The sequence below is a fragment of the Hevea brasiliensis genome, chromosome 1, assembly GCF_030052815.1.
Source record: "Hevea brasiliensis isolate MT/VB/25A 57/8 chromosome 1, ASM3005281v1, whole genome shotgun sequence".
In the NCBI taxonomy this organism is placed as follows: Eukaryota; Viridiplantae; Streptophyta; class Magnoliopsida; order Malpighiales; family Euphorbiaceae; genus Hevea; species Hevea brasiliensis.
The window spans coordinates 1,529,718-1,550,378 of NC_079493.1; the positions used below are offsets into that span (position 1 = coordinate 1,529,718).

Sequence of the window (20,661 nt, forward strand, 5' to 3'; positions counted from 1 at the left end):
ACCGGCCGACGACGTCCCAAGCAGTTCCCCACCCGGCCGGCGACCCTCCGGCGACGGCGGACCACGGCAGCGGCAAGAGGGAGAAGAGAGAGAAAACGTGTGCACAGTGGGCAGCGGCTTTCCGGCGCGATTCCGGCTTTGTCCGACGTCCGATCGAGGCGATTCTGGTGGCGTTGGAAAGCTTGTTCCGAGATCTTTCTTTTGATACCAATTTTGCAGCAAATGGAGGTCGGATGAGTGAGATATGGAAGAGAGAAGATTCGGGTTTTTCAAGCTTTTTCGTCAGATCTACGAAGATCCGACCGTTGGATCGACGATCCGAGACCACCTATGGACTTAGGAAGAGGAGAGGAACATGGTGGTATGATCAGATCCGGCAAATGTCGCCAGCGACCGGCGGCCGGCCACCGTGCGCGGTGGTTCCGACGGTGGCTCCGGTGGGCTATGGAGATAATTCAACTTCCAGAGGCTTCCTCGTAAATTTTTGGAATTTTTGAGACGCAGATAAACTTCGGGTAAGACTATTTATATTATTTCGCTGTCTGTGGAGCATAAATACAGTGTTTCTTAAACAGGAAAAATTTGAGAAAAATTCTAAGAAAAATATATGATGAAAGTAAAATTATTTGGAGATATTCTATGATGTTAGTTGAATTTTTGAGTGATTGTAGAATATTTTTGAGAAATATGGATGGATTTTAGTTAGATTTTTAGCATATGGGCATATAAGATTATTTGAAATTAAGATATTTAAATTTTATATGATTGGTTGAAGCTTGAGGATGGAGGTTTAAATATGTGAATATTAAATTGGGTTGAATTAAGGATATGTTAGTTGTTGAAAACTTAGGAAATTGAGTAAAATTCTTGAATAAAATATTCATGGGTGATTAGAAAATTACAATTCATTTTGCAATAACCTTATAATATTATTAAGGACCGCGGGGCAAAATTTTAGAATTTTTAGAGCTTGTTTGAGTGGATTTTTGAAAAATGTCAATTATAGGGACTAAAACGTAATTTTTAAGATTTTGAGTATTGTCTGATTTGGAGGGCCCAGGAGGGGCCATGAGATATTGATGAGATGTGGTTGTGGAAATTGAGAATTTAGAAGTGTTATTTGAGCCTTTTTGCAGGTTGGGTAGGTCCCAGGTATAGGGAAAACTCTGCCGAATTTCCGGCATGAATTAGGCTATCTATTGCCTCTTTAGAGTTTTGTCTTAACTTAGTACTAATAAATTTATAATTTAATTATTAGGTGATCGAGGTCAGCTATTTTCCTGCATCCAGCAGCCACAATAGTCATCGGTGTACTGTGAGTAAAATATTAATTTTAATTGTAATTTCAATATTATTATATGTTCAAGCATGCCCATGCATCACTTATATGCATATATCTATGTAGATAAACTTTAGGCACGATTTATGTTGCATTCATAACTGTGAAAGTGCCATGTATGTTGTTGTGGTAATTTGGAGCAGTGTGCGTGTGATGTGGTGTGGACTATGGATAGGACGGGTAGTCACGGCTTGAGTTCTTCGCTGGGACCCGATCCTTCGGGGGGTAGTCACGGCTTGAGTTCTTCGCTGGGACCCCCGATTTGGTTTATTAAGCGAAAGTCCGGCTTGAGTTCTTCGCTGGCACCAGGTTGGATTTAAGAGAGCTGTATAGGGGATCAGCTCCCATATATTATGATTGATATTACAGGGTGTGTGAGTGCTCCAAATTACCTTTTTGATGTTATGATGTGCAATTGTTGTTGATGTTACATTTCACTCTACAGGGTGCATTAGCTTTAGATAGTTATAGAGATTATGGTTAAAATTGATATTTTACTCTCTAAGTCGAATGCTCACTCCTGTTCAACATATTTTTTCCAGGCTACAGGAGGAGACATTTTTTTGAATAACCTGTCCCTTTTCTCTCAGGTTATGAGAAGATTACTTAATTGTATTATTATTCTTTAAATTTGTAATTTAGGACTCCGCATGTGCTAGTAGTAGTATTAAGCCTGTCAGGGACTGTATGAATTCAAGTTTTCGTATTAATAAATGAAAAGAAAAAAATTTATGAGTTTTAAATGGTTATAAATGAGGTAACAGGATTGAGTTGGGCTCTCCAAATTTTTTTTTCTGATAATTTATGGGCTAAGTTGGCCCGAAATATGAGTATAACAGTTTAATTTAAATTATTTTATGTGCATATTGGGCCTAAATTGTGGGCCTGGTTATGGATTTGAGGAATAGTTAGGCTTACTACGGGCCTCGGGGGCTTTAAGCTGGCCCAGGTCCTAGTGCCGGTCCGGCCCATAGGTTGGGTCGTGACAGAAGCAATAGAAAAAGAAGAGTGGCATTGTAATGGCCCGGCCCACTAGTGATATTGTCCGCTCTAGGCTGAAGCCCTCACGGTTTTAAAACGCGTCAATAGGGGTTAGGAACCTCCATCTTATGAACCCAGCATCTCTCCCGTGTTTTTTCGATGTGGGATTTGCCTAGGGTGTTACAGGCATAATGCAATGAAGGAGGAACTCGTAGCAATTCAGTGAAATGAGACGTCAGAGCTTTTAGATCTTCCCAAAGACAGGAAAGTAGTTGGAGTCAAATAGGTCTTTCAAACCAAGTTTCAAGCAGATGGCAGTATTCAAAAGCACAAAGCACGATTGGTAGTGAAAAGCTATTCACAATAACCAAGAGTGGATTATGATGATATTTTATCTCCAGTTGCACGGTTTGAGACAGTCAGAATCATCTTGGCATTGACTGCATATTTGAAAAGGACCATGTATCAGTTTGATGTTAAATCAACATTTCCAAATGGTGAATTGTAATAAGAGGTTTACATTGCTTAGCCTAAAGGATTCCTAATTAAAGGCAAAGAGGATAAAGTGTATAAGCTGCGAAAAGCTCTCTATGGACTGAAGCAGGCACTGCGTGCATGGTACAACAAAATTGATACTTACTTTCTCCAAAATGGCTTTGAAAGAAGTAAGAATGAGCCCAATCTTTATGTTAAGAAGCAAGGTACAAATGATTTTCTCATTGTTTGCCTCTATGTGGATGATATGATTTATATGGGATCTTCTTCTCCTTTTATTAATGAATTCAAAGCTTCCATGGTAAAGAAATTCGAAATGACAAATCTTGGAGAGTTGCAGTACTTTCTTGGGCTTAAGGTGAAGCAAGTTGAAGATGGCATCTTTGTGTTACAGAAGAAATATGTTGCTGATTTGCTTAAAGGTTTGACATGTTGGGTTGTAAAATTGTAGCCACACCAATGAATTTAAATGAAAAATTGCAATTTGATGATGGTACTGAACCAGTGGATGCAAGGAGTTTTAGAAGTCTGGTTGGAGGCTTAATCTACTTGACTAGTACACGGCCAGATATTTCTTTTACTGTCGGAGTTATTTCCAAGTTCATGCATTGTCCATCAAAGCATCATTTTGGAGTTGCAAAAAGGGTTCTACGTTATATTGTCGGAACAGTTGATTTTGGGATATGGTATGGTCATGTCTCAGAGTTCAAATTATTTGCCTATACTGATAGTGATTGGGCTGGTTTTTTGGAGGATAAAAGAAGCACATCTGGTTATATTTTTAGTCTTGGATCAGCTACTGTATGCTGGAGTTCAAAGAAGCAAACAGTAACAACCTTGTCTTCATCTGAATTATAATATACAGCTGCAAGTTCCTCAGCATGTCAAGCCTTATGGTTAAGAAGAATTCTAGTTGATGTTAATCAAGAACAGCAAAAAGCAACTGAAATTTACTGGGATAATCAAGCCGCAATTTCTATGTCCAAAAATCCAGCTTTTCATGGAAGAACCAAGCATATAGATATTCGAGTTCATTTCATTTGAGATATTATGTTAGATGAATCAATCATTTTGAAGTACTGCAACACAAATGAGCAGCTGGCAGATGTTTTGACAAAGTCCCTTCCTTGATATAAACATGTTTATTTTAGGCTCCAACTTGGTGTCTGTAACTTTGAATCAAGGGGGAGTGTTGGAGAATGATTCAAAGTCAGTTACCGAAATATTAGTTTTTTTGCTGAGTTGGATGTTATTAATTCTGTTTCTTTATTTTCTACTTTATACTAGTATTTTATTACTCTTCTTTCGTTAATTTGTTATTGTGTAAAGCCTATTTATGGGCCTGTTGTTTACTTCATTTTGGCAAGTGAATAAAATAGCAACTTCATTCAATTGTATCTCGTCTTTCTACTATAATTTTTCTATTTTTATGTTGCTTTGTTTAATTCCTAAATTAGCTCAAGCCTACTGCAGATTTTTTTTTTTTTGGTCCCCATCTATTTGATAAAAGTCATATGTGGCAGCCTTTTGTGTTTACTGTAGATTTCCAACAGATACCTCATCTACAACATCGTGTACATCCTTGGAGGTACCAAAGCGACACTAAACCCTAAGAACTGCAACCTAGCCCAAGAGATTTACACAACATAGAACCCATCTGTAACACCCATAATTTTTAAAATTACTATTTTATGGGTAAATATTAATATTTTATTTTATTTAAATTTTAGAAAATTATTTGAAATTTTTCGGATTTTAGAAATCGGGTTTGATTTTCTGAAAACGTAAAACTTTGATGATTTTTAAAAATTAATTTAAAGACCATGTGGCAAAACTAAAAATATATTTGAACTCTACGAAATATTCTGAGTTTTTTAGAATTTTTTCAAAATTTTTGGGCCTCCTTTTCGGTCCCAAGAAAGAGTAAAAATTCAAAATTTTGTATCTCGAATAGGACCGGCCTTTCTTTTTTTCTTCCTCCTCTCGCACACGCCCGACGTCTCTCATCTCTCTCCCATTTTCTCTCTCCTCTCACCTCCCCTGGCCGCGCCGCCGCCACCCCAGCCCTCCCCACTCGCCGGCGCGCTGCCCCAGCCCTTCCCCACTGCCGGCCGGCTCTCCAAGGCGGCCGAAAATGACGCGCGAAGTCCTACCTTGAGCGCGGGCGCCGTTTCGACTTCCCGACCAAAATTCGACCGATCTGGCCACCGATCGGACCGGGTCTTGTGCCAAACTTCATCTACACCTCGAGAGCTTTCCAAATACACCAATAACACCAAAATTCATCTAGCGGTTTGCCCAATATTTGGCCGGAAAGTTTTAGCCCATTTTGACTTTTGGGCTAGATTTCTCGCAAACCGTGAACCTCACGAGAAAACCGAGAGTACTAGAGTGCTCCACTCGTCAAGAGCTTCGCGGCAATATAAACTTCAAAATTTTTCGACACCATTTTCGATAGGTCCCATGAAATTTCGTAGTATTTTTCCAAGCACTAAATAAGCTTAGAAAATTTCGTAAAAATTTTATACTAACCCCCGTGTTGTAGGCTTCGTGTAGGTACTTTCAATTCTCTGAAATTCAATGGTTGCCTGGGTTTATAAATTTCGAGCCAGACAGACAGGCTACCAAAAAGTCTTAGAATTGGGCCGAGGTTTTAGCTACCCCACCGTTATCAGACGTCCCAAGCGCGTCTCCGAAGTCGGAATCGGCATAGGTAAACCCGAACCTTACTTTTTCTTGAATGGGATTAAAAATCCATAAAATATTTGTGGTAGCTTAGAAAATTATAATTTCTTTTGCATTAGTTTAGTAATATTGTTAAGGACCGCAGGGCAAAGTTTTAGAATTTTTAGAGCTCATTTGAGTAGTTTTTGCAAAAGGGTTAATTATAAGGACTAAATTATAATTTTACATATTGTGATTGATGACTGTTTGGATGGGCCCAAGAGGGGTTGTGTGATGTGAATGAGTTGTGGGTGTATGGTTTGTGGATATAGAAATGCGTTTTAAGCCATTTTGTAGGTTGGGTAGGTCCTAGGTATAGGAGAGACTCTGCCGAATTTTCGGTAGGACTTAGGACATCTTTAGTCTTTTTCTTAGTTTGTATTGAGTCAAATGTACTAAATAATTATAAAAAAATTGTGAGGTGAGCCGGGACAGCCTTCCTCCTCTGCCCAGCCACTACAGTGACTGCAGTTAAGTCTGTGAGTAAAATATTAATTTTAATTGTAATTTCGATATTACTATATGTTCAAACATGCTCATGCATCACTTATATATATATATGTAGTTAAATACTAGGCACGTTTTATATTGCATTCTTAATTGATGAATTGCCATGGGTGTTATTTGTGGTAATTTGGAGCAGTGTGCGTGCGTTGGCGTGCGTGTGATATGGTACTGGATATGGATAGGATGGGTTGACACGGCTTGAGATCTTCGCTAGGACCTCGTATTTGGTTTATTAAGTGAAAGTCCTTCTTGAAATATTCACTGGCAGAGGTTGGATTAAGAGGGCTGTATAGGGGATCAGCTCCCATATATGTATTGTTTGACATTATCGAGTGTGTGCGTGCTCCAAATTACCTTTTTGATGTAATTTGTATGAAATTTATGACGATATTACATTTCACTTCACAGGGTGCATTAGTTTTAGATAGCTATAGAGATTATAGTTAAAATTGATATTTTACTCTCTGAGTCGAACGTTCACTCCTATTCATCTATTTTTCCAAGCTACAGGAGGATTTTCATTGTGCCTAACCTGCTCTTCTTCTTCACAGGTCCATTGATAGTTTTTAATGTGTTTTGTTCTATTGGGTTAAAATTATTAGATTCCGCAAGTGTTAGAAATATTTATTTGATTTGGGTCTGTAATATAATTGCCATGTTGGACCTGTATATTCATTAAAAGCGTGTATGTTGGACTGGATGAGGGAGTCGAGCTCCCATTTATTTTTATTGATATTTGATTATGAGGAGAGTGAGCTGAGCTCTCCAATTTATTATATATTGTGTTTACAGGTTAGGCGAGTCAAAAGCTCCCCGTTAAATTGTCCATTTTATGGCCGGACTTTGTCCGGTTGAATTCTTGAAATTGGGCCCAAATGAGCCTTAGAGTTGAGTTGAGGAATAGTTAAGCTTACTACGGGCCTCGAGAGCTTTAGGCTGGCCCAGGTCCTAGTGTCGGTCCGGGCCATAGTTGGGTCTTGACACCATCACCACAGAAGCCAACTCATAATCATTGTCCAAAGTGGCTTATCTAGCAAGTATTTTTACAAGCATGTTGAAACAAGACCCTTCTCTAGAAAACACATAATGTAGACAAAGCCCAAAAATATATTTGTAATCCAACTCCTAAGGTAAGGATGGGAAAACCAAACGCTCCAAGGCTAAAGGGAGGCCATATCTAGGGGTGGACTTCTAGTTAGGGTGTGGAGGCCCCTCCAATATATATATATATATATATATATATATATATATATATATATATATATATTATAACATGTAAACTTTAAAATAATAATAATAATAATAAATTTATGGAGTTAAGATATTATTATGCTTAAAAGAATTTTAAAAGTGAACAAAATAATAATAATAATTAAATATTTAAGAGGTAATCTATTTATAATGAAATTATTAAATTTTTATTGTTTAAATATTTTTCTTAAATTAATTGTTCAGATATTAAAAAACTCTTATTATTTATTTTTTCAATGAATATTAATTATTGTTTGATAAAAGTGTAATTTATAATTTTTATTAATTATAATAATTATATCACTATTTAAATGTTAAGAAAATCACTCTATATTTTATTTAATTATTTAGATATCAATCATTGTTGTTACGATAGTTAATAACTTATGTCTAATAATTATTAATGCATTGTTAATATAATTCATAACTATTAATGTTATAATTTTTAAAAAATATATTTTATATAATTATAATAAATAAATATTTTTTATTTATAACTATAAATATCATAATTATTATAATAAATAAGTATTTCTTATTTGTAACTATAAATATCATAATCATCTTAATCATTATTTATAATATGTTAATAATTATTTATTAATTTTAATCATGAAAAATAATTTATTCATTAAACATCAAATTATTATTTTTTTTTGTTGTTAACAAGTTTTAACATGAATATCTTAATTCGAACAAAAATAAATTAAAATTAATTATTGTCAATAAAAAAACTTAAAATTTAATTTGGTATGGTTAATTATTAATTACACTAACAAAATTAACAATAACTTATATATTATTTATAAATTTTATTAAATTATCTTATTTTATGCAAAAAAAAATACTAAATAAATTTTCATAATAAAATAATTTTACTTTATATTAAACTACGAAATTATAGAATACGTCTAAAATTTATATTTTTTGAATTATTAAAATTTTAAAATATAAATTATCAGTAAAAGTTATTTTTATATAAATTAGTAGTTAAAATATATAAAATTAAAAAAATTTAAATAGTTTTCAAATAACGATAATTGGATATGAGATAAATATAAATAATTTAAGATAAAATTTAATCAAATTTGAATCAACCAAATTCAAATTCAAATAAAATAATTTTTATCAATATTTTATCCATTGAGCGCTTAAAATAATAATTATAAATTTATTTTTGAATTCCATTTATATAATTATTATATTACTCAAAATAACATAGTCTAAATATAATTAGCCATATTTAAAAATTCATAAATTTCATGGGAAATTAGAATATTATTAAGTGGTTACGTTAATAAATAATATTTCTATGTTCTAAATTTGTTTCCAAATGTACCCTCACCCATTTATTTATTTATTTATTTTTTTTTCACCAAATAATATTGAGAATAACTTTGAAAATATTGGCGGGTAATAGCATTTAGTGGAAGTAGTTCCCGCCATTTGCCCCATTTTAGCTCTCCTTTTGTCCCTCTGAATAAAAACAAAATAAAACTGCCCACCCAAGCTTAAATATACCAGCTAACTCAACTCAGTAACATTTCCGAGTCAACTCACTGCGTTTCCGAGGCATTTTTTGCCCTCAATTGTCCACGATTTCTATTTCTCATTGAAATAATTATGGGCAGGAATGTGTTACGTGGATGAAGCACGTATGCGTTATTCATTTGACTGGTTTGACTCTTGTCGTGTGTTTGGCCATAATTACATTAATTCAATAGATCCGATCACACTTGTTTAAATTAAAATTAAATTATTTTCTTTCTATTGGAGAAAAAGTAAAAAATATTTTCATCGATTTATAATTTATCATAACATTAAATAATATAATTATATTTAATTTTTAAAATCAAATTTACAATTCATCATAAAAGCTAAACATTTACGATAATTCATAATTATATTTAAATATTTAAATTTGAATTTAGTTAAGCTAAAATTAATTAATTTTGTTCATTAAATTTATAATAATTATTATAAATTATATTATTTAAATTTATAGAAATCTATCTATATGAGCTAATTTTTATTATTTTGATTGACAATGACATAATTTTTTAAACTGCCAATCAGTTTAATTATCAAAATATAAAATTTTTTAAGGTATTTAATTATTATAATTATAAGTTTAGAATATTTAATTAGCATAGTTATAAGTTAGGTGGATAAAATTTAAATTTTTTTAAATTAATTTTAGGTTTTAGCTATAATTATATCCAATCTAAAATGTCGAGATTAATTTTATTAAAAATTAGAGAGTTTTACTATAATTGCAAATTATTGCAAATAACAGTATTTGGTATAAATAAATTTTATAAAATTTTGTAAATTTTATTTATAAACATGAAATTTTAATATTTAGTTTAATTTAAAATTCACTTGAAATTTTTAATAATTAATTATATGAAATTTATTATAACTAAATCAAATTCCATCGAAATTAATAGAATTTATAAATGAATTTTAAATTTAATATCATATATATTTTTAGTGATAAAATTATTTTTTTATTATATATCATTTTATTTTATTTATTTCAAATACAAAATTCATTTCATTTAAATGAATTTCATATTTAATATAAATTATACTAAATAAAAAAAATCATTTATGAATTAATTCTATCATAAAATTTATTTATAAATAAAATAAATTTTATAATATAATTAAACCAAACAAAGTCTTATGTCCAATTATAATTTTTATTTTAGAAATTGAATATAATTGTACTCAATATCAAACATTATGATACTAATACTAAAACGTTAAGATAAATTTACTAATTGACATAAATTTTTTTAGTTCAACTGGCCTATTAATTGTTGTTAAATTATGAGAAAAATAAAAGAATATTTTTATTTTTTTAAAAAATAAAAGTGTGGAGGAAATTTGTTAAATAGTGTTTTGAGTTGATTTAATAATATTATTGTTCGAATAATTTTAATATGCCATTCATTTTATTTTATTAATTACATTATAATTAAATATTTATCACATTAGCTTCATGGGATAAACCATTCCATTCAATAGTTCTTCGGTCTACTTTTAATTTTTTGGTTGATAAAATTATATATTTATTTAATTTTGATTGTGGAGTGTGTAGCGAATAAGAATTTCATTAAAATTATCTTGATTTTAATAGTGGTCTATTTTCATCACTAATTAATATATGCTTATGTTTTATTTTTAATAAAAAAAGGATAAAAATATGAGGAAAAAATTGATATATATAAATATATGATAAAAAAATCAAGGCAAATCCATCTATCAATGATTTGATCTTTCAAAATCCCATATTGATTGTAAAGTGTATATAAGTGTCAATTATATGAGAATAATAATTTTATTAAAATTACAGTTTTAATGATGATTCATTCTCATCACTAATTATGTTTTATCTTTTTAAAAAAATAAAGTTACACAAAATTACTTTTTAGTTATTAAATTTAAAAATTAAATTATGAAATAAATTAAAAGACAAAAAAATAATTTTAAATAATCATTTAATGTTTGATTTTAAATACATTTGATTAATTTATTAATTAATAATTCTAAAAAAATGTTATTGTTTTGGTGATTAAAATATTTTTTAATATAATAATTAAAAATTATAGTGTAATTAAAATTAAAATTAAAATATAATTTAATCGAAAAGTTAAAACTAAAATATAATAAAAATTTTATAATTTTTAAATTATTAATTTTAAAGTAGTAAAAAATTAAAAATATATGATAAAAAAATCTCACAAATTTCTATGCAACTAACTCAAATAAAAATATAAGAATTCTAAGCTAGACAACATCGCAGGGAAAACATATATAAAAACTCGGATGAGCCGGAATCGCTGACTCGTCAGAAACGAGTTCCTAGTCAACCAGCCCAACTCGCACCTTTGTTTTTTTATTGGGCAAGTCGAAAGAGGCCGTAGTTCACTTGTTCTTGTTCTTCCTTATTAGGGCACATCTTTCTTTGTATTTCTCTATCTATAGTCTATACACACTCTAATAAGCAAAATCCACAATCTGCACTTCAATGGCGGCCATTAAACCCTAATCAGGTACTCTCGCTCTCTGAACAAATATTCATGTACTCCATGTATAATATAGAATATTGGTTTTTTTTTTTTTTTTTACGAGAAAGCCCAAGGGATCAAAATTGTGGTTTTTGATTGGAAACGTGATATGGTTCTATAGGATCTCCAGAAAACCATAATTTATTATGTATTGTATTATTTTATTCCGAATTTTCATTTTCTAGATAATCAATTGCAATTATTTAATATTTATTTGGTGTTTTATTATGTTTCACAGGGATCTGAAGGAACACTTGATCTATCGTGGGTCGAAATCCAGCATAGACATTTTTAGGGGTGAATTGGAATCGACGATTTGTATTTTTGGAACTCTAGGGATTGTTTTCGTGTGTGTTTTGACTTCTGGGTTCGATCTGATTTATTTTGGATTATAACAAATGGAGCCCACGGAGGTTAAAAAGAGGGGTCGAGGTCGACCAAGGAAGCGGAGGCTAGACGAGGATGAAATTGATAAAAAGGTGGACTTCGCTATTAAGAAGCAAGCTTTGGAAATGAGATGGAAGCCCCTTGTGGGTAGATATTTAATAAAAGAATTTGATGGTAATGGGATTTTTCTGGGGAAAATAGTGTACTACGACAATGGGTTATATAGAGTAGATTATGAGGATGGGGATTGTGAGGATTTGGAGAGTAGTGAGCTACGTCAGTTAATTTTAGGTGACAATGATTTTGATGATGATTTGATTGAAAGGAGGAAGAAATTAGATCAATTAGTGTTAGAAAAGAGTTTAAAGAATAAGAAGAATTTGGAGAAGGAAGTAGCTGATTTGAAAAATGAGGTGGATAGAGTTGAAACATCTGCAATAACTGATTTGAGTGGTGAAGCAGCAGTTGAGAATGATGGGGCACAAGGTGAGGGTGATGCAGATTCTTCGAGTGATTCATGTGAGTATGCAGCAAATGCGGGTTTGGAACAAGAGGCAGAGATCCTGACTGTACCACCCCCGCAATTGCCCCCATCATCAGGGACTGTAGGCGTGCCAGAGGAATGTGTTTCACATATTTTCTCAGTGTATGGATTCTTGAGGTCATTTAATGTCTGCCTCTTCTTGAGTCCATTTACGTTGGATGATTTGGTTGGGGCAGTTAACTGTAATGTTAAGAACACACTGCTGGATGCCATTCATGTAGCTTTGATGCTTGTGCGGAGACGACATCTCGAAGCACTCTCTTCGGATGGTTCAGATATTGCATCAAAATGCTTGAGGTAATCACTATGGTTTATTTGCATGGTGAAAGTTATTAAATTAGTATCTTATTTTGGTAGATACATGTATGCATGTATGTGTTATTTTTTAAGTATAATTTTCCTGTAAATATTTAGAATTGTGCTGTATTCTCTGTATGCAGGTGCATTGATTGGAGTTTACTGGACTCACTCACCTGGCCTGTTTATTTGGTCCAATATTTTACAGTAATGGGATATGCAAAAGGACCAGAGTGGAAAGGATTTTATGATGATCTACTGAACAAGGAATATTGTTCCTTACCAGTGAGTAGGAAGCTGATGATTCTGCAAATTCTGTGTGATGATGCCTTGGATTGCGCAGAGCTAAGAGCAGAAATTGATATGCGGGAAGAATCAGAAGTTGGATTAGATCCTGATGCACTCGCAACCAATCTTCCTGAAAATGGTCCGAGAAGGGTCCATCTCAGATATTCCAAGGCTTCAGCATGCAAGGACAGGGAGGGTATGGAGATTATTGCTGAAAGCCATGGAACTAAGTCTTCTTGTAGTTCAATGTATTTGGGGTCCAAATTTTCTAAAGGGGAGGGAGATGGTCCTGGTGTTGATGTAGACATCAACAGTGACGAATGCCGTCTTTGTGGCATGGATGGGACCTTGCTTTGTTGTGATGGTTGCCCATCAGCATATCATTCCAGATGCATAGGCGTTGTCAAAATGTATATACCAGAAGGGCCATGGTATTGTCCAGAGTGCACAATTAACAAGCAGGGACCTACTGTTGTCATGGGAACCTCACTTAGAGGAGCTGAAATATTTGGTGTTGATTTATATGAGCAAGTCTTCTTGGGTACTTGCAATCACTTACTGGTGTATGTTTTAGCCTCTCCTTTAGTTTTTTTTTTGCTCTCTCTCTCAAGTTCATTGATTGTGTTCTGAATTATAAATTCGTACATGTTTTATGGTTGCTGTTCTTCTTCAGTTCTATCTTAATGGGTTATTTTTATTGTCTCTTTTTTCTTTCAAAATGCTTAAATTTTCTTGTGGCCTATTAATTTCCTTTTTCCCCCGTTCAGGATCAGAGCTTCAATTGGCACTGAGCCATGTCTGAGATACTACAGTCAGAAGGATATACCAATGGTGCTGCAAGTTCTTTCTTCCTCTGTGCAGCATAGATCTCTATACTCGGAGATATCTAAGGCAATTGCAGAGTATTGGAAAATTCCAGAAACTGCCTTCTTCCCTTTTGAGACAATGAAAAGAGGTTTAGATATATCATCTATGAATGAAGATGAAAAATCTTCTACTTTATCAGTTCCATATGCATTCAAGGAAAGCTATAAAGTTGCATATGCTGGTGAGGCTGAGAATGTGATTAGTCTAAATGTAAGTAATGTAGATAATGTGACTGTCTCATGTCTTGATGCCTCCATCAATACAACAATACAAGCTCACCGTCATGGTATCCTGAGCAATGGTGATACAAAAAATTGCCATCTCCTGAATACGAGATTAACTGAGCAGATTAAAGTGGAGTCTGCTGGTTCAGTTAACCAGCAGATTGGTCCATCAGATGTAGCTCAACGTAGTTTTGTTGACAGATCAAGTGTGATAACTACTTGCACCTCTGCAAACAGTGATGGAAGTCATATTGGGCATGGGAATGCTACTTCTTTACCAGCAGTTGCATCATCCCAAGGCAAGGAAAGCAATCATGCAGTCTTTGGAGGGGTTGAGGAAAACTTGATGGATAATGTTGTGTATGTGGGTACCTTTTTTAAGCCTTACTCTTACATAAATCACTATGTGCATGGGGATTTTGCAGCATCTGCTGCTGCTAATCTAGCTGTTCTTTCATCTGAGGAAAGTCGTGTTTCAGATACTCATAAATCGGGCAATGCTAGGAAGGTCATCTCTGACATGTCATTGCAAATAAAAGCATTTTCGATGGCGGCCTCTCGTTTTTTCTGGCCAAGTTTTGAAAAGAAGCTTATGGAGGTTCCAAGGGAGAGGTGTGGCTGGTGTCATTCTTGTAAGCTCCCTTCTAATAACAGAAGGGGATGTATGTTAAACTCAGCTGCCTTGACTGCTACTAAAGGTACCTTGAAGATCCTCAGTGGCCTTCGTCCCATAATGAATGGAGAGGGCAGTCTTCCTAGCATTTCAACTTATATTTTGTACATGGGAGAGGTTTTATGTGGTATTACAGTAGGCCCCTTTGAGAGCACAAGTTACAGAAAACAGTGGCGTAAAAGAATAGAAGATGCTTCAACTTGCAGTGCAATAAAAGGCCCCTTGCTTGAGGTAAGCTCATTTGTTTTCATGCATGAGTTCATTTGCTTTCATGCATTCTTATCAAGGCGGTGTCATTTTTCCTGTCTTATAGATGGAAATAAATTGTCATTGCTGATTTTCTTCGTGTATGTAAGCTATGTTATTCATCTACTGTATTATAGATATGTGATTTACACTTTGCATTTCCCGTGCTTATACATACTTATGGAATCTGTGGGATACTACTAGTTTTACATCTAAACTAGGAATCAGGGAGCTTGTGAATGATCTTTCAATGGCTGATCCAGCTCTATCCTTTAATTTTCCTAGTTTGACATTTGTGTTGTCTGGACTTTATTGCGATAGGCATTGAAATGATAGCATCGAGATGAGTATATGTCTGAGTCATATTTTAAGTTGTAGCATTGAGATGAGCAGCGAAGTCAGCAAGCATTCACATATTTTGTCTCTTACTCTCTTTTCTTCCAGATAAATACATCAGATATGCGGAAGTTGTGCATTCGTTCCTTCTCTCTCTCTCTCTCTCTCTCTCTCTCTCTCTCTCTCTCTCTCTCTCTCTCTCTCTCTTTCAAAAATCCTATCATCCTTGTAGACAGTTGCAAGGGTTATTGAGTTAGAATTAGCTTTTAAGAAAACACTTCTCACTTTTTAAGTGGCAAACAAATTTTCTACAATTTTTGTTTTCGTGAAAATTTCTTTTGTAAGGTTGGAAATTTTTTCAAATTTGCATACTTTTATGGCACATAATCTAGCACTGAATTTCATTCTAAAGGATTCTGATTTTTACTAAAAAACCAGCATGCAAACTCTTTGACTGAATTTCCATTTTTTTATTGTGGGTGTCGCTGAAGGAACCCTTCAATCTAAATTTTGATAAACATGGAAACAGTTTCTTCATCTGCACTCTATTGGGAAGTTGTTGCAGCAGAGGTTTACTGATCTTTGCTTACCGTTTGAGCTGAATTATATTTAATACAAGTCTTTTACATTGCATTTAAAGTTTAAATTTGTGTTTGTAATTTTTAACAAACTTTTTCTTAAATAAGTGGGACTTAAACAATAAACATTGCTTGGTGGCATCAAATCCTAAATGAGATGTCTGTGCGGCATTCCTACCTAAATAGTGCTTTGAACATTTTTGTCTGATCCTGACATTTGCCTGTGACATCAAATCCTAAATGAGATTTATATGTGGCACCCTTGGGTTGGGCCTGCAATCTTGTTGTCAAATCTTGATCTTTGCCTAAGGCTGATAGAATATCAAATCACAGGAGTGTTCTAGTATTATTTTATGTTTAATTCTTTACCATGTTTTCTCTTTTGCACATGTGCTCTCTACATTGGTTGATGTGATCTCATGTTATTCATTTGCAGCTTGAGGAAAACATCCGCACTATTGCTCTTTCTGGGGACTGGGCCAAGGCAATGGATGATTGGTTGGTTGATTCTCCTGTGATTCAATGTTCTACAAGCACCATTGGAACCACACAAAAACGTGGACCAGGTGGGAAGCGGCATAGGAGGCAATCTGGTATGTCTGACATTAGAGCTGATGGTTGTGATGACAAAAGTTTTGTCTGGTGGCGAGGGGGAAAGCTACTAAAGCATGTGTTCCATAAACAAAGTTTGCCTCAGTCGGTGCTTAGAAGGGCAGCTAGGCAAGGTAATTGTTACACTAACACCATAGCAGGCCTCTTACTGTCAGAGAAGAAAAATTACCTTTTCCCCCTTGTTAGCATCTGTGGTTTATCTAAAGTCTTACTTGTGATGTTCCTGCATTTATTAATTGTTATAAATTTAGGGAAAGGGAAATTCAATTTTTTTTTGGGTCTGACTCATCAGGTGGTTCAAGAAAGATTTCTGGTGTGTATTATGCTGATGATCCTCAGCTTCCTAACAGAAGCAGACAGATGGGTTGGAGAGCTGCAGTTGAGAAGAGTAAGAATGCATCACAGCTAGCACTTCAGGTTTGTTAACAATAATTATCTATTGGTTGCTTCCTTCCTTCATATATTACAACAATAATAGTCTATTAGTTGCTTACTCTATCCTTGTTAGTATATGAGGATCTAATGAAGTTTGTACTCATACGAGTCTTAAAAATGCTTTTGGAATTCGTATCAGGTTAGATATCTAGACATTCATGTGCGATGGAGTGATCTTTTTCGTCCTGAGCAGAATCTTCTAGATGGAAAAGGTCCAGAGACAGAAGCCTCCTGTTTTAGAAATGCAATCATTTGTGATAAGAAAACTGATGAAAACAAGATTAGTTACGGAGTCGCATTTGGGAATCAAAAACATCTCCCTTCCCGCATCATGAAGAATATAATTGAAATAGAGCAAAGTGCAGATGGAAAGGAGAAATATTGGTTTTTCGAAACACATGTTCCTCTATATTTGATCAAAGAGTATGAAGAAAAGGTTGACAAGGTGTTTTTGCCATCACCTAATAAATCTTTGAATGAACTATCTGAGTTACAGAGACGGCAATTGAAAGCTTCTCGCAGGGATATATTTTTATATCTTGCTTATAAGAGAGATAAGTTGGAGAGATGCTCTTGTGCATCTTGTCAACATGATGTTTTACTCAGGTAATTATTTGACATAGCCATACTCTACTTTTCCTTGTGTTTTGCTGCCTCAACTTGCTCTAAGCTTAATTTCTTTTCTGTGGTGATCTTCAGGAATACTGTCAAGTGCAGTGGTTGCCAAGGTATGCTGGTCACTAAGCTCCCATTTTTAACTACAATTTCTTGCAATTCTTTAACGTTTAATTCTAGACCAAGTTCTTTTGGAATATCTGATAAATTTCTGCTAATCTGTTCTGGTATTTATAATAAAAGAGCACATCTTTATTATGGTCTCTCCAACCCTTATGACATACAATAGTTCTTTTATATATTGGTGGTTCTTTGATATGGTCTCTCCAACCCTTATGACATACAATAGTTTTTTCTTGGAAATTTACGATTACATGTAACTACTTAAATTGACTTTTGGAGATTCACCTTCGCTTGTCCCTTTTTCATTTGAGAAAGATTTTTGGCATATAAGACATGCCACCTTATAATTGGTCTGTTTCTTTTGTAAGTCAGAAGAAAAATGAAATAGTAATATTTTGTTAAGGGAATTGATAGACATCTTTCTATTTTATGCGCATACATGTAGAAGTAATTAGCATGGAATCTGATTATTTATCAAGCACTATTCCAATAGATTTATCTAGAAACTTCCACTTTCTAATAAAGTTAGGCGTCTTGTAACTATCAAAATATGATGATCATTCTGTGCCAGTTTTAGTACAATAGTGCATCTTTTGATATTTGGCAAAAAATACACTTGGGTCCTTACTTTTTTCTAAGTGAATTATATGATTCTTAACGTCTAAATTGGAACTTTTTAGTCCTATTACATCTCGATCCCTTTTTTTATTTTTTTCTCTAATGAAACAGCTTTCAGTCCTTCACCTTTTAAGTGAAAGAATTTGTTAGTCCTCACCTTTTCCATTTACTGGCTAGTTAAGCAGTTGACAAGTTAAATTTCTTGAATGGTTCTGCCTTTCTTTCTTTCTTTTTTTTTTTTTTTTGCTATGTTATGGTTGCACTAATGGGTTACTTTTATGTCATCCTCTGGCAGGTTATTGTCATAAAGACTGTACTGTAAGTTCAAAAAGTTATATGAATGAGGATGTTGAATTCTTGATTACCTGCAAGCAGTGTTACAATGCCAAAGCTGTTACTCATGAAAACAGTAATGAGTCTCCGACTACTCCCTTGCCCTTACAAGGGCAAGAATCTCATAATATACAGACAGCCACCAAAATCACAAGGATTAAATTTCGTAATCAACCATTAATATCTATCAGAACCCAGGAGAGTAGCTCTGAGATGAAACAAACTAATGCTTCTAGTCTGGCAACGAAAAACAGAAGTAGATTATGTAGTTGGGGTGTCATTTGGAAGAAAAAGAACACTGACACAGGAATTGATTTCAGGCGTGAGAACATTCTTTTTAAGGGCAATTCAGAGAGGTTGAAGCCTGTATGTAACCTTTGCAAAAAGGCATATAATCGTGATCTGATGTATATCCATTGTGAAACTTGCAACAGTAAGCATTCTCCACATGTTAGGTGCTATTTCTTTTTGGAACAAAATGTGTACTCTTTATCTACCATTTGTATTTGGCGTCATGCAGGTTGGTTTCATGCTGAAGCTGTGGGACTCGACGAGTCAAAACTTTCAAATGTGGTGGGCTTCAAATGCTGCAGGTGTCGTAGAATAAAATCACCCAAGTGTCCTTATGATATCCCTGAAGGTGAGAAGCCAGTGAGCCATAAGCCATGTGAGAGGGTGTTGAAGAAAGGATATATAGGAGTTGGCTATGATTCTGGAACTGTTGCCGAATCTAAAGTGTGTGAGCCCACTACTCCAATTTATCCCATGGAGGAAGTGTTGGTACAGGATGATGATCCTCTGCTTTTCTCTGTTTCAAGAGTTGAACAAATTACGGAGGACAATTCTAGAGCAGAGCTTGAATGGAATGCTACTGGACAGGGCCCACAGAAACTACCAGTCAGAAGGCATACAAAGCCTCAATTCAATGCTGAAGGTATGTTTGAGAACAACCATCACACAGAATCATCTGTGCCTGTTGATAGGAATAACCTCATGAACCCTAAAGAGGAGTTACCTTCTTGTGCGGAGTGGGATGTTTCCTCTAATGGCCTTGAAGGCGAGGTGATGTTTGACTATGAAGGTCTGAACTATGAGGATATGGAGTTTGAACCGCAGACGTATTTCTCATTTACAGAGTTGTTGGCATCTGATGATGGTGGCCAGTTGGAAGGGTTTGATGCTTCGGGGAATGTTTTGGGAAACTCTGAAAATCAGTCTTGTACAGTTTCACATGATGGATTTCTTGAACAGTGCGCAATGGATATATCTGTTGATCAGCAGGAACCAGTGACCACTCTGGAGTCGACCATTAATGCTAAGCAATGTAAGATGTGTTCACACTCAGAGCCAGTCCCTGACCTTTCGTGTGAGATTTGCAACTTGGTGATACACAGTCATTGTTCACCTTGGGTTGAGTCCTCATCTCCAGGAGGCACCTGGAGCTGTGGTAATTGCAGAGAATGGCGGTAGGCAACTTTGTTGTCTCGTGGGGTTTCAAGTTTTTTGGTTGGAAGCAGTGATGCATAGAGAAGTTACATTGGACAAGGATTGAACCAAACATAGTTGATCAAATATTTTTTGGATGAAGCAGGCAAGCATATGGAGGTTGTGCATTATTATGGGAAAGATGATGATGAACCATTTTGATTCTTCATAACTGAGGCAGCTGGGTATGCTTTTGTAAAATGTGCATTGGTGGTGAGGGGGTTGATGCTTCAGGGTAGAGCCCTCCCCTCTAATCCTACTTAAAGAAGCAGTCCTTTGTGAAGTCCCGACCATTTTTAATTCGGGTCTAATTGGTTCGCTTCACAACCTCACAGATATTCCCTTAATGGGAGATAAGCAGGTTTTTTAATTTGTGCTTATCTGATAACCTTGCTTGTATAGATCACATTTGCAGCCCAAATTTTTTATGAGATTAAGTTTAAAAGCATAATTTTTACATTCCTTTTCCTCTTGGAAATGCCTCTAAGTAACGCTAAGGATTAGGTGGCCGGCATATTCACTGCTTCGCCTAGCCTGCGAAAGGGGTTAGATGGGAATGCACATCTTTTTTTATTTGGACTTTGGCTTGGTTATTGATCGTTTAAGGTTTTGCACGGTAATAAAAAA

At 34.4% G+C, this 20,661-nt stretch overlaps 2 protein-coding genes and 1 long non-coding RNA gene across 3 annotated transcripts; all 3 read left to right on the forward strand.

The window, feature by feature from the left end:
- Nucleotides 1–194: 194 nt before the first annotated feature.
- LOC131179240 (uncharacterized) lies at nt 195–2,064 on the forward strand. The gene is made up of 3 exons (XR_009148225.1): nt 195–515; nt 1,259–1,315; nt 1,882–2,064. It is a non-coding gene; the product is annotated as an uncharacterized LOC131179240 (long non-coding RNA).
- Nucleotides 2,065–3,131: 1,067 nt separating this feature from the next.
- LOC131182963 (uncharacterized mitochondrial protein AtMg00810-like) lies at nt 3,132–3,673 on the forward strand. Its single transcript, XM_058152529.1, has 2 exons — nt 3,132–3,237; nt 3,321–3,673. The coding sequence occupies exons 1-2, from the start codon at nt 3,132–3,134 to the stop codon at nt 3,671–3,673; spliced, it is 459 nt and encodes a 152-aa protein (XP_058008512.1).
- Nucleotides 3,674–11,132: 7,459 nt separating this feature from the next.
- LOC110645785 (DDT domain-containing protein PTM) lies at nt 11,133–20,493 on the forward strand. The gene is made up of 10 exons (XM_058134887.1): nt 11,133–11,358; nt 11,612–12,601; nt 12,745–13,452; nt 13,657–14,884; nt 16,250–16,538; nt 16,718–16,842; nt 17,000–17,466; nt 17,560–17,588; nt 18,512–18,982; nt 19,070–20,493. The coding sequence occupies exons 2-10, from the start codon at nt 11,772–11,774 to the stop codon at nt 20,017–20,019; spliced, it is 5,097 nt and encodes a 1,698-aa protein (XP_057990870.1). The 5' UTR covers nt 11,133–11,358; nt 11,612–11,771; the 3' UTR covers nt 20,020–20,493.
- Nucleotides 20,494–20,661: the final 168 nt, after the last annotated feature.